This window comes from Ochotona princeps, chromosome 18 (assembly GCF_030435755.1).
Source record: "Ochotona princeps isolate mOchPri1 chromosome 18, mOchPri1.hap1, whole genome shotgun sequence".
In the NCBI taxonomy this organism is placed as follows: domain Eukaryota; kingdom Metazoa; phylum Chordata; class Mammalia; order Lagomorpha; family Ochotonidae; genus Ochotona; species Ochotona princeps.
The window spans coordinates 43,708,592-43,721,891 of record NC_080849.1 but is presented as its reverse complement, the minus strand read 5'-3'; the positions used below and the strand labels follow the sequence as shown (position 1 = coordinate 43,721,891).

General features: G+C 53.2%; 1 protein-coding gene across 2 annotated transcripts in view; it reads right to left on the bottom strand.

The window, feature by feature from the left end:
* The window catches only part of EMILIN2 (elastin microfibril interfacer 2), a 55,559-nt gene extending 42,549 nt beyond the window's left edge, over positions 1 to 13,010 (bottom strand). The window contains exons 1-2 of one of the 2 annotated variants that reach the window (XM_004579718.4): positions 12,461 to 13,010; positions 11,911 to 12,033 (exon numbers count right to left, since the gene is read on the bottom strand). In XM_004579718.4, coding sequence (XP_004579775.2) covers positions 11,911 to 12,033; positions 12,461 to 12,576 — 239 coding nt within the window. In that variant the 5' untranslated portion in view covers positions 12,577 to 13,010. The other variant, XM_058676985.1, reaches the window with a different exon arrangement.
* Positions 13,011 to 13,300: the final 290 nt, after the last annotated feature.

The window sequence follows — 13,300 nt, the reverse complement described above, 5'->3', positions numbered from 1 at the left end:
GACAACAAACACACAGTTCCATTCTCCATAACAACAGCTCCGTGTCGGGCCAAGTCAGCCAAGCATGAGGTCAATTCTATCTGACAAAACCAGAACATTCCTTACTTCTCACTTCCCTCAGATACAACCTGCGATTTATAATATTTGCCCCTCTTCTTACAGATATTGAAATAATCAAATGGGATAACAGCCACAAAAAACACTTTGAAACAATAATGGCTTAGATAAATGAAGTTGGTAAAAAAAAAAAAGTGTTTATCTATTTGACCATAGGCAAAGTTCACATTAAGATGGAAAAAATGGACTCATTATATAAAAGTGTACTGGACAGTCCAGAGCAAGGGTTCCATGAACTCCTGACTCACTGATCAAGCCAGGTCCTGCTGTCTCGAGGAAAAGCCGTCCTCCTTCTACCCTCAAATACACTGGCTACATGGATCTACCTTCTGGACAAGCGTGATTATTTTTAAAGATTTTTTTTTTCTTTATTTCAAGAGGCAGAGAGACGCAGAAGGAGAGACAGAAGAGATCTTCCATCCATTGGTTCACTCCAAGTGTCAACACCCAGGACCGGACCAAGCCAAAGCCAGGAGCCAGGAACACCTTCCTAGCCTGCTATACAGGTAGCAGGGGCCCAAGTGCCCAAGCCACTGTCCACTGCCTTCTTAGGGGGCATTGGCAGGAAGTTGTATCGGCTGTGGGGTAGCTGGGACTTGAGCCAGCACTCTAACATAAGGTGCCCAGCGTGGCAGGCTACAGCTTGCTTCACTAAACCATACCACCAGCCCAAAGTGTGGCCTTTTCTCTCTGTGCCCTGAATAGTTATGCAGATGGCTGCTCAGTGACATACACGCACCTGCCCCCACGCAAAGTCAGCAGCGCCACTTTGTAGTTCCTGGCTCAGTGCACGTGTGCGCATTCTCATCCACGCGCATCCACCATGGCCAATCTCCTGGGCCAAAACCCCGCCCTTTGCTCATGTCATCGCCTATGTGGCGTTGGCCTTCTCTCACATCTGTATATATTCAACTAGAATCTTCCTTCAAAACTCTGCCAAGAACTTTGCACTCACAAGCTCTCGGATTCCTCCTAACTGGGAATAATTTCTTCCACCTTCAAACATCCTGAATGCTTCTCCTGCATGTTGTACTCATTTGCTTTTGTCTCATTTCAGCTATTGAATGTCAGCTTCAAGAGAACAAGGTGAACAAGAGAAGGGCCCATGCCACTCCTGCCGTGGGGCCTTGTTCTGGATCAGGTGCAAGCCTTACTCAAACTCACTGAACAAGGATTTTTGTGCAACTAACAGTCAACTTTACTGAGCTCTCTGCCAAGCCAGAGTGTCTTATGCTAATCATGCATCCTTCATCCAACATTTTTCAGAACTCTGAATGTGACGCGTGCTTTTTATTTTTCTTTCTTTTAAAAGTTTCATTTTAGGGCTTGGCAGTGTGGCCTAGTGGCTAAGGTCCTCGCCTTGATCCCATATGGCTGCTGGTTCTAATCCCAGCAGCTCCACTTCCTCTCTATCTCTCCTCCTCTCAGTATATCTGACTGTTATAAAAATAAAATAAATCTTAAAAAAAAAAAGTTTCATTTTATTTGAAAAGCAGAGACAGAGATCTCCATCCACTGATTCACTCTCTGAATGCCTGCAACAGCCGGGACCCCACAACTCAATCCAGGCCTCTCAGGAGAGTGGCAGAGGCCCTAGCACTTGAGTATTTACCTGTTACCTCCCAAGACTGCCTTAGTAAACTGGAAGTGGAAGAGCCAGGACTTGAACCAAATACCCCAGTACCTCGATTTGGGCTGCAGGCAGCATCCTGTGTCAGCTGTCTCCCCCAACACGCATGGTGGTTTTCCATTCCATTATGGTTGTATCTAGTGTTCACCATCTCACATGTACTCACCATCTCAGTTGGTCTTCAGAAAAATCAAAGCTGTAACTACTAACAGAAATGACTTTCCGTACTTCGTACAGCACCATGTCCTCAGCCACACAGCAACCAAGTACAAACAGTAGTGCATGCATCTACAGGACAACGGCTCAGCCACGTCTCACAGCCGAGGACCAAGACGCAGCACGGCAGAGATGGAGCTCAACGTGATTACCCTCAACAGAGAAGCCAGATGAAAACAAGAACCCGGGTGTGGCTCCACTCACACCAAGTTCCACAAACTGCAAACTCCATAGCAACAGAGTAGATCGGAGTGCAGGTGGGGCTGGCGGACGGCAAAGGAACAAGAGACTGTGGGGTGATGGACGAGCTCCCGCTTGTGATGGCAGCCCTGTTGAAACACTACACTACGCACTTTGCTTATTCAATGACACCTCCATGTAGTTGTTTCAAATAAAAGCTGGGAAGACTGCTCTCATTTTAAGGAATGCAGTATTGCCTGATTCTACAATAAAAAATAAAGTCAATTTAAGTTACAAAAAAAAAAGAAAACGTACCAACCCTCCTCCCCCCACCGCCTGTGCCCAGGACCGGTTCTAACTAGGAGCACCTGCGAGGCGCCTTGCTTTCTGGTTCTGGATGAGGGATGCTGGGAAGGGGCGTGCTTGCCTGCTGTTTTCTGTGATGCAACAGGGTGAGTCCTAATGAGCTCGAGAGGGGCCAGCTGATGATGCCATCTGTTGTGATGAGAAAGGCGCACGCTGCCTGTCTTAACAGAGCGGGGCTATGACCTTGCAGCTTGGTCCTGGGAGGGCCCCACAGGACGCCCCCCAACACACACACACACACACACACACACACACACTCTCTCTCTCTCTCCCCCCAGGTGGGAGACATCTGATGCCCAGGTTGGATTCAGGATGCTGGGATGTTCAGAATGCAAACAGGGGCTTGGTGATGCCTCCTGCCCTGAGCCTGGTGTCCCAGCCTACGAGAGCAGGGGTGAAGGTTAACCCTGCCGCTGATGGGAGCCAGAGAAATGCTTTCACAGAGGAAAGCTCTCCCCAGGAAGGCCTGGATTACAAAATCATCCCCACCCCAAGCTCTGTCGCAATCTCCACCACAGCTCCGTTTTCAAGAAATGTGGAAAAGCCTCACTTAGCAACAAAACAAGTGGCACTTTCCCCCGCCCTACTGGGAGGACATTTTTGTGCCCTTATCTCCTCTGACAACAGCCCTCCCTCTGCAGCGCATGCAGGGAGGGGCTTCCAGCCACCGGGAACTTGCAAGTAACCTTGCCTGACAGTGGCCTCAGGAGCAAACGCCTGGAGGAGCAAGGCTTCTGAAGCACACGCGCGGGGCTCAGGCGGTACCTGCACTAGGCAGCCGAGGGCAGGCAGAGCTGGGAGAGCCCCTGAAAGAGGAGCCACCCAGGGCTGCGCCCACTTTCTCTCTCTGCCAAGTGCATGGTTCTGAAAGGCTGACGCTGCAAAGGCTCATTTCTAGGCAGATTCTCTCATCTCTAATATTTCCTTAGGTGGGAGAGCTTTCTGGATCTTTACAAAGGCCACACCCTGAAAAGTTTGCCTTCTGCAGCATTTGCAAAATTTGATTCATTTGAACCCTCCCAACTTTTTTTCCCCCAGATCCCATCTCCGTTTGGAAACAGGAAGAAGAAAAGTTACTGGGGACTTCAGTTTTCATTCTTCGTCATCCTGCCTTCACTGGGGACAGCTGTCACCCTGAAAGTGACAGCATTCCTCCCCAGCTCCTCCCACGAAATCGGCCCTGTCAGAAGTCAGGCTCGGCTCCATCACTGGGTCAATGGCTCATTGTTATTTCAGAGCCCAGAAAACAGCTTCATGGAGGACAGAAGCAATTATTCTGGGTAGTAAACAAAAAAATAAACAAGGGTCACATAACCACCAATAACTTAGAACACTTGCGTGATGGCCTGGAAGTGATTTGACTAGTGTTTAAAGTCTTTTTTTTTTTTTTTTTTAAAGATTATTATTGGAAAGCTGGATATACAGAGAGGAGAGACAGAGAGGAAGATCCTCCATCCGATGTTTCACTCCCCAAGTGAGCCACAACGGCCGGTGCGCGCCGATCCGAAGCCGGGAACCAGGAACCTCCTCCGGGTCTCCCACGCAGGTGCAGGGTCCCAAAGCCTTGGGCCGTCCTTGACTGCTTTCCCAGGCCACAGGCAGGGAGCTGGATGGAAAGCGGGGCTGCTGGGATTAGAACCAGCGCCCATATGGGATCCCAGCACGTTCAAGGAGAGGACGTTAGCTGCTAGGCTACTGCGCTGGACCTGAAGGCTGTTTTTTTTTGTTTTTTTTTTTTTTTTTTTTTTTAAGACTTTAAACACCAGGGCCTGGCGGCGTGGCCTAGCGGCTAAAGTCCTCGCCTTGAAAGCCCCGGGATCCCATGTGGGCGCTGGTTCTAATCCCAGCAGCCCTGCTTTCCATCCAGCTCCCTGCCTGTGGCCTGGGAAAGCAGTCGAGTATGGCCCAAAGCCTTGGGACCCTGCACCCGTGTGGGAGACCCACATGAAGCTCCTGACTCCAGGCTTCAGATTGGCGCAGGACCAGCCATTGTGGTCACTTGGGGAGTGAATCATTGGACGAAGATCTTCCTGTCTCTCCTCCTCTCAATATATCTGACTTTACAAAACAAACAAACAAACAAACAAACAAACAAAAAAAAAAACCAGCCTTCATAGCACCATGCAACGTCTCCGACAGCACCTACCGAGGTCCCCAGGAACGTCTTAACATTATCCACATGAGGAAGATGGCTTTTTGTTTCTCTCTGGAAGCAATGAATTGGGACCAGAGCTGTGGTTCGTCAGCTTAAGCAGCCACCTGCAATGCTGGCATCCCACATCAGCATGCAGGCTCAAGTCCTGCCTACTTTACTCCCAATCCAACTCCCTGCTAATGCGCTTGGGAAAGCAGCTGCAAGACGATCCACGTACCTGGGTCCTGCTACCCACGTGGAAGACCTGGATGGAGTCTGTGGCTCCTGGCTTTGGCCCAGCCATTGTGGAATGAAGCAACAAATGGAGTATCTTTCCCTATGTCACACTGCTTATCAAATATTAAATAAATAAAACTTTAAAAAGTTAAAGAAAAAGTGTTAGTGGCTGGGTGAAAAATCAACAGGATCAGCCACAGTTAACTTCTGCCATATAAGCAGCTAACTGGTCCTTATCAACCTGCCACAGTCATTCAAACACCTACAGAAGCCAAAACACCCATGGACAGCCAGAGCCTTTACTGTAAATCAATGCAAGTGCTTGCACGCGCTCCCTAAGGAAGCATGCAGCCATCTAGAAAGTCTGACTTAATGTTCACCTGTTAGGCCTGGTCTTTCCTTGATTATCACAGCTCCCCAAATATGCTTAGGTCATGCTTTCGGGTGCCTGTCTTTCCCTGATATGTTGTGGTATTACCCTCAAACCCAAAGCTGCAGGGAGAAGCCCACGGCGGTGAGCATGCCGCAAACAAGCCAACAGACGGTGGAAACGACCTCTGCCACAAGTGGCTTCTCCCAAGGGCTGCGGTGGGCTTCCACCTCCCTGCCCGACCCCACATACACCCCGTGGTGCAGACAGGAAGAAAACATGCCTTCAGGAGGCTCGCGGACTTGCCTGATTCACCTAGTTCAGTGGGCAAGAGCTCAAGCCACAAGTCAAGTCTTCTATATGCTTTTCCAGAACCCATCGACTGTCCCTACAGCAACTCAGCAGCTGCCCCAGCAGCATGGAGCCCCACACCCCACCTGCCCTCTTCAGCCACCTCTCAATACCACCTCCAGTAGCACGTGCCAATGTGGATGTACCTGAACCATGGAGGCAGACACAAGAAGCAAACTGGTTTTTCTCAAGGCTGTAACCTCTCTGAGTCTTATTTTTCTCCGAGAAAGATCAAACATCAGCCGTGGAATGAGTGCCAGCATCCCCATGGTACAATGCCAGTCTGAGTACCTGCTACCCGCTCTGGTCCAGCTTCCTGCTTGTGTGCACACCGGCAAGCAGCAGCTGATCACTCAAGTTCTTAAGTCTTCAACACCCAAGGAGGAGACCCAGACGACGGTCCTGGCTCCTGCTTTGGCCTGGCCCAGCCCAGACTGTGGCTGCATTGAGGAGGTAAGCCAGAGAGTGGAAGAATAAAGATCTCACTTTGTCTCTTCCTCTCTCTTTAGTGCACTGTGTCTTTCAAGAGATGAAAATCAACATTCAAGAAAATGTTACCCACAGCATACAGTTTCTTTTCTAAAGGTCCCATCTCTGCCCTTGTTAATCTCTTAGCTGAGCTTGTGATGAGAACAAAAGAAAGGGAAATGTTGTTAATTACAGCAGACCTCACAGAGCTTACACCCCTGGGAACCAGGAAACACAGACCTCGGAAGGATGGTGGGAGGACCCCTTGGGGCTGATCTGGAATAAAAACCCAGAGAAACTGCACAGGGAGCCAAGCCTACCAGCCTGAGGCTCAGCACCCCTGTGACTCCAGCTGACTCCAGGTGATTCAAGCAAGCAGCAAGGCTCCCAACAGCCAACTAACTGCAAAGCTGAAGGCGGGACAGGTGTTGGGTGGAGCAGCTGAAACTCCAATTAAGTCACTCACATCTACAGGAAGGCTTGTGATGCAGCCAGGTAAACATGGAATCCCGTACCAGCGCTGACTGACTTCCAGGTGCTCCACTTCCAGGCCAGCTTCCTGCAGGCATGCCTAGGAGGGCAGCCAAGGATGGGCATCCCTGACGCCCAGGTGGGCCATCTGGCCATTTGGGGAGTGACCAGAGGTTGGAAGATATCTCTGCCCTTTTCTGCCACTCTGCCTTTCAAATAAATAAATCTAAAAAAAAAAAAAAAAAAAAAAAAAAAAAAGACACATCCTGTATTGATAGAGTGCATGGTCCCAACTCCACTCTCCACTCCAGCTCCATGTTAATGCAGACCCTGGGGCAGCAGTGGCTGGTAGTTCAAGTAGCTGAGTCCATGCCACCCCACCCCACCCCCGGGGAGGCCCTGGGTTCCCGCTGGTGAACTTCGGTGGTGGTTACTGCAGGTGCTTGCAGGAGGATGGGAGCTCAGTCTGCCTGCCTCTCAAATAAAACCTGTTTTTTAAAGGCTGGAAAAAAAAAAAAACATTTCTCCCAAAAGGCACTGTTGGGAACAGATGGACTTCTGTTCCTGCTGGTGTGGAAAGCAGACTGGTGGCTCCAGAACACGTAAGGCCCAGGGTTTTCCCAGCTTTCAGAATTCCGTATGTCTTTTACTTAAGCACTTTTCCCCAGTTGAGCCTGCTGCCTCACCGACAGCTTTCCAGCCCAGTGGACGGCCTCTGGTCAGGAATTGGAATCAAGGACCGGAGCGCTCTGGAACTCACTCCTCCAGCTAACACCTGCGGCAACTCCCTGGGCCCCCACATTAAGGCCACCGGCACAGGCTGCAGCCCTCCCCACCTCGAAGACGTGCTTTAAAACAAAGTCAACAGGAAAAATCCCCCTGAACTACAACACAGGTCAAGAGGTCAGGGTGGGGTGGGGTGGGGTGGGGTGGGGTTGACACTGCTAAATCCCAGTCCATTTGCGGTTTCAGGAAGCCTGGGGCTGGGATACAAGAGCGAGTCCAGAGGGAACCATCCTGCCTCCCACCTGGGGTCCCACGATGGACGGCCCAGCCAGCATTCTCGCAGCTCGGTGCCAATACAAAAAAAAGAATAAAAAAGCCTGTTTGCAGGCTCAGTGCCTGCAAACGCAGCGACTGCTAACAGCAACTAGGCCAGTGAGGGGCTCGGAGAAACAGACCTGGCCTAACGCAGGCTCAGCTACTTCTTGACCACTAGCCCTCCTACCAAATGAGGCAGAATGGTCCCAGGGAGAGTTCATGGACAATTGAAAGTTCCTTTGGTGTGAATCAAACGTTAAAATGCAGCCCTACAAGGGTTTCACCAGAAACACACGTTGGCACCCACAGAAACCCTTTTAGTTCCATCTCTCCACTGACTTTCCGAGTCTCCCCAACCCCCACGGTGACAGAGGTGGGGTGCAGGAACTCAGTGCAGTCCCTTGACAAACGCAAGCCAGCCTCTCGTCCCATCTAGGAAGAACCCCAAGGCATTCAAGACCCCAAGGCATTCAAGACCCCAAGTCCGCCCCTACTACCACCCTGGGTCTCCGCCTCTGGGGCCAGGATGGGCAGAGGCTCTCAGCCGGGACTCTTGGAGGCTCTGTGGGTGGCCAGGATCCACACACCCACCATGGCCAGTGGGTCTCAGTTAGTCAGAGGTTTCTCTGAGGTTCCTCTGTGCAATGAAACTGCAAGTCCGGCCTGGCTATTATGGAAACACAAAGTGAAGCAGTTATCTCAGAAGGGAGAAAAAGGAGTCCTCCAGCCACCTTGAGAATTGGGACTGAAAACCAGCCTGCAGCTGGTGCCAGGCAACCTCGGGCGTCTGCCCTCTCAGGGCCTCCCCACTGGCTCCAAGGTCGGCTGTGCCGGAGACCCTGTGGGTCACTCACAGGGATCAGCTCCAGGAAGACAAGTCCCTTTTTGTTGAAGCAACCCTGTGCTTTGAGGTCCCAGAACCCTGCTCAGGTTTGATGCCTGTGCACTGGAGAAAGGCCGAGCCAGAGACACACAAACAGGAATCCCCAAACCTCACTTTCTTTTAGAAGTTTTAAAAATCCAGAGAGAGAAAGAGAAACAGTCTTCCATTCCCTGGCTCACTCCCCAAGTCCCCATACTAGCTGTGGCTGGGGCTGGCCATAGGCAGGGAACTGCAGCTTCATCCGGGTCTCCCACATGGGTTCAGGATGCCTGGGCCACCTCCCGCTGCTTTCCCAGGCACATTAGCAGGGAGGTGGGTCAGAGGTCCAACAGCCAGGACTCCTAGAGGGTGCCGGCAGGCAGTGGCTTAACTTGCTGTGCCAGTGCTGGCCCCTGATTTTAATTTCTGTATTATTATTATTACTATTATGATTTGAGAGGCCGAAAGAGAAACATATACACAGAGGAAATTCTCATTTCCTGGTTTCCTCCCACGGATGTCTGCAAAGGCCAGGGCCGGGCCAGGCTGAAGCCAGAAGTCAGGAGCCCATTCCGGGTCTCCCATGTGGGTGGCAGGGGCCCAAGCACTTGAACCATCAGGTGCCACATCCCAGGGCGCACCAGGAAGCAGGGATGAGGGGTGAGGTGAGCAGGGGATGGGGAGTAATTCCAGGTGTGGGGGGTTTTAACCAGCATAACAAGGGCCAATCAAACATGCCTGTGTTTCTTGAACAACTTGTACAGCACAGAGGGCAGTGACAAAGGGTGCAGGCTGTTGCACCACCACAATGAGCCACCGTGACAAGGAGTGTACAGCACACCTGGCCACACACCAGGCTGTTCACACTCCCATGGGAACTGGCTTCCAGGACAGTCCTCAAGCACGGAGCACGCACTAACACAAACACACGGGCACTGAGGGCCCTGGGGCAGGGGGCAGCGGGACCACGCCCGGGGCCACAAGGCGCTTACTCACCCTCCAGCCGGCCTTGGGAGGACTCTGCTTCCTCTGGTGAAACGGGCCTCCTGATGGGGCTTCCTCCTCCCTGTCCTTGTTCTCTCTCCTGGCCCAACTCCTCTTCCTCCTGGGCCTCCTCTGCTCCGGGGCTCAGGCTGGCCAGCCCAGCCGCAGGAAGCTCTGACTCCTATAGCCAGGCCTTTTCCGGGTGGGTGGAAGCTTCCAGCACTGCCCCCAAACCACTCCTTCAGCACTCCCCGGGGGCTCCCAAAGGCCCCTTCTTTCCATAAGCCTCAGGATCCAGGAGGCATCTCATGGGACTTCCGGCCTAACCATCCAGAGATGCTTCTGGATTCATCAGAAAACAATGGGGCGATTCCACCAGGAACAGCCATTCTCCCCTCTCAGGATCAAAGCCTACATCTCCCTTTGTCTTAGCTCAGCCACAAGCAGAGGCTGAAAGATAAGGCAAACCCTCCTTAGCTTTCCTATTCCTAAAAACCTAAGGAAAAGTCAAGACAACGAGTCTGTCAAGCCTAATTTCCAAAAATTCATCAACTAAACTACATTTTTAAAAAGCCCATATTTGAGATGCAGCACTGAAAAAATAAGCGAAAAAAAAAAAACCACGCTGACATTACTGAGGTGGTGACGATCGGAGGAGGCCCACACAGCTTCCTTTAGTTCTATTTAATGAGACCACAGACACAGCTGTCATGTTTGATGGCAATTGTGTTGTCCTCAGTGGTTGGCGAAGGCAGACCAAGTGCCTTTCATTATTCACTCCCCACAGACAACCAAGTTTTGATCAAACACCATAATTAAGCCATCCTTTGGTTTTCCAAGCAGCTAAAATAATTTGCAAAACTAAAATCAAACCATCTGTCCAGCAAAAAAACAGTACCTTTCCCAACAAGACATCCCATGCGCATCTCTGAGGTGTGACAGGATGAAGGCTGCAGCAAAACACAAAACGTCCTCCTCGTAGCAGAGGAATGAAATATTCCAGGGGCCAGGCCTGCCACGTAGTGTGTTAAACTACTGCCAGTGGCTGTCCCATAGGAGTGCCGGTTCAAGACCCGGCTGCTCCACTTGCACCCAGCTCCCTGCTAACGCACCTGGGAAAGCAGGGAGGATGGCCCAGGTGCTTGGGCTGCAGTAGCCACGTGAGACCTGAGAGAAGCTCCAGGATTTGGAAGCCCAGGCTTTTGGAGCCATTTGGGGAGTTAGCCAGTGAGTGGAAGATCTTTCTAACTGAATTGCAAATCAATTGTAAATATTTTAAAAAATATATTCCTAACAAATCATTCAATGCTGATTTTTAAACAACACAAACTTACTTAATGGCTCGGACATCGCCTTGGTGCAGCTGTCTCTGCTTACAGACTTTAGACCTAAACCTTATCACCTGGATTAAGCTGCTCTGACCAGTTAGCCAGTCCTATGTGACAGCCACTCAGCTGCAGCCTCTTCCCTCTGGATTACCAAGCAGGGCAGTGCTCTTAGTGTCTGTGTGGCCTAACAGGAGCTGTCCCATCCCTGCTTGTAGGTTGGCCTGGGAGCCAGCAGCCACCTCTGTCCCACATGGAGCACCAGGTTCCATCTGTCCCAGCTTGGCCACAGGCGAAGCCACCTACCGACTGTTCTGCGCTGTAATGACAACTGTGCTCTAACACAAACAGCTTATTCTTTGTGGAAAACAATTTCGCCCATCACGTGTGCGCCTCAGCAGCCATTCATTTCCATGGGGCCTCCTGGTCTGATGTCTGAGGACACAGAACCTCCAGGGCTCTGTGGCGACAGCTGGGGTGTGTTTAACAGGCCTTGCACTCTGGCATCGCTTCCTCTGTAGGTGTTTGTTTAAGATGGCAAAATCTTTCTAAGGGAAGTCTTTCCCCCTAGTCTCCAAAGCCCATTCTCTCCCGACAGTCTTAGTGAATCCCACAGTCTAATTAGAATAAGATCCTACGCTTATACAAATTACTCCTGAGAACTTCAAGAGAGCTACAAGATTGAAGGAAATAGTAAGTCTTAGGATAGACACTTGCCAGCCAGCGCCCCCTCCTCCCCAACACCCGAGTTGATATTGCACCGAAAGGTTTTTAGCAGTATGCATTTTGGAATCTTCCGAGTGCCTCAGAACACGCAATATGGATCTAATTAAGTCCAGCTGCCTTGTGTTAGTAATAAAATCGTAAGGGGGAAAGAGAGAAAGATGCTGGGGTGGAGGTTTTATGTGCCCCTCTAGTGCCCGGGTGATGGCAAACGCCCAAGCCAAGCGCATCCTCAGGGCTCGCTCCGGGCAGCGCACGCTTCCTATGCCGCCAGCGCGGCTGGTACCCGGCTCGGCGCTCCAACTTGCCCGCGGCTCGCCTTTCCGCAACAAATCTGACACAGAGAGATTTACAGAAGGGCCGGAGCCCCGAGCTCCGAGCCCTCTCCACCCCCACCGCCCGGGCCCCGCGCGCCCGCCCGGCTCCATCACTCACACCAGTGCCGACGGACAGGGCATCTGGTTCCAGGGACAGTTGTACTGCGCCTGAATAAAACTCTCGCTGCCTTCCAGCACCGAGCAGCTCACGTTCTTGTTCACGACGTACGCGCACCAGTTCCTGGGGGAAGAGAGCGGGAGCAGTGTAAAGCTGGAGAACAATGAGGCGGGGGAGAGAGGGGGGCGAGTTGATTGAGCAGCGTAACCGGCGAAGGGCAGCGAGCGCAAAGTCAGAGGGGGCACTGGGCTGCCTCCGCCCTGCGAGCACCCTCACCCGAAAAAGGCCAAAGGGAAGTCCCTCAGCAGCCAGGGCGCCTGTGATACCTGGGAATCTCTTCCCGGCCTCTCTGCTCTGCCCCACACCCCCTGCGCCCCCACATCCCAGCACTGCTCAGGTCTGGGACGGCCCGCTCCAGCGCCCGGCCACCCGGAGGAGCCGCTCCGGGGAGCCCGAGGCGGACGCCCGAGTGCTCCGGGAGTGCAGCGGCTGGTCTCGGGCGGAGCAGGCGAGGACCCTAGACGCTCAGAGGAGAGAGCGCGCCACTTACTTGTTCCTGGCGCTGGGCCGGGCTGGGTAGCCAGGCTGCGGGCCAGCCTGGCACAGCCCCGCACCTCCCAGGGCCAGCAGCGCCAGCAGCGCCCAGGGCCGGGTCGGCTGGCACATGGTGCACGAGTGCCGAGTGCGGCGGAGCGGGCTGAGCGCCACGAGGCTGCGGCGGCCGGGGCGCCGCCCGGGAAGGCGAGAAGCTCGGGCACTTCGCGGCGCCCCCGCCCGCCCGCCGCCGCCGCCCCCTCCGGCTTCTCACTCCCACTTCTCCTTGGGCAGCCCCGGGCGCCGGGCGCTGTTCCTCGGTCCCTCAATGACGCACAGATCCCCCCCGGGTGCCGCCCTCTTTATTTCACTTCCCTCTCCGAAACGTGACTCTCCAGTGCGTCCTCCTTGGTCTCCAGTGCCCTCCGCTCTCGGCAGGGGGCCGGGGGTGAAAGAGCTAAGGGGTCTGGGATCAGGGTCTCGGTTACAGAATTTGCAATTACTCATTCCTTTGGTCTCGTCCCAGCATCGCAGCGACTCCGCCTCCCACCTTCCCACCGGCGCCCCCACCCCGGCCCCTCGGGGGTGGCCGCAGCCGGAGAGTCTGGCGGTGCCCTCGCCGCGCCTGGGGGCCGGTCCCCGGGGCCCAACCTGGGACATCTTATCAGTGTCTCCTCCCCACCCCACCCCGCCTGGAGGGCGGGGGCGAGGGACAGCGTCGGGGCTGCCCTCGGATTCTCTCTGGCAAGCTGCGGCCATTGTCCCACAACCAGTGAGGACTTGAACGACTTCAGGGTCCAGGGACGCGCGCCGCGTCGTCGGACGGCGCCAGGACAGCGGGAGCCGAGGACAGCGT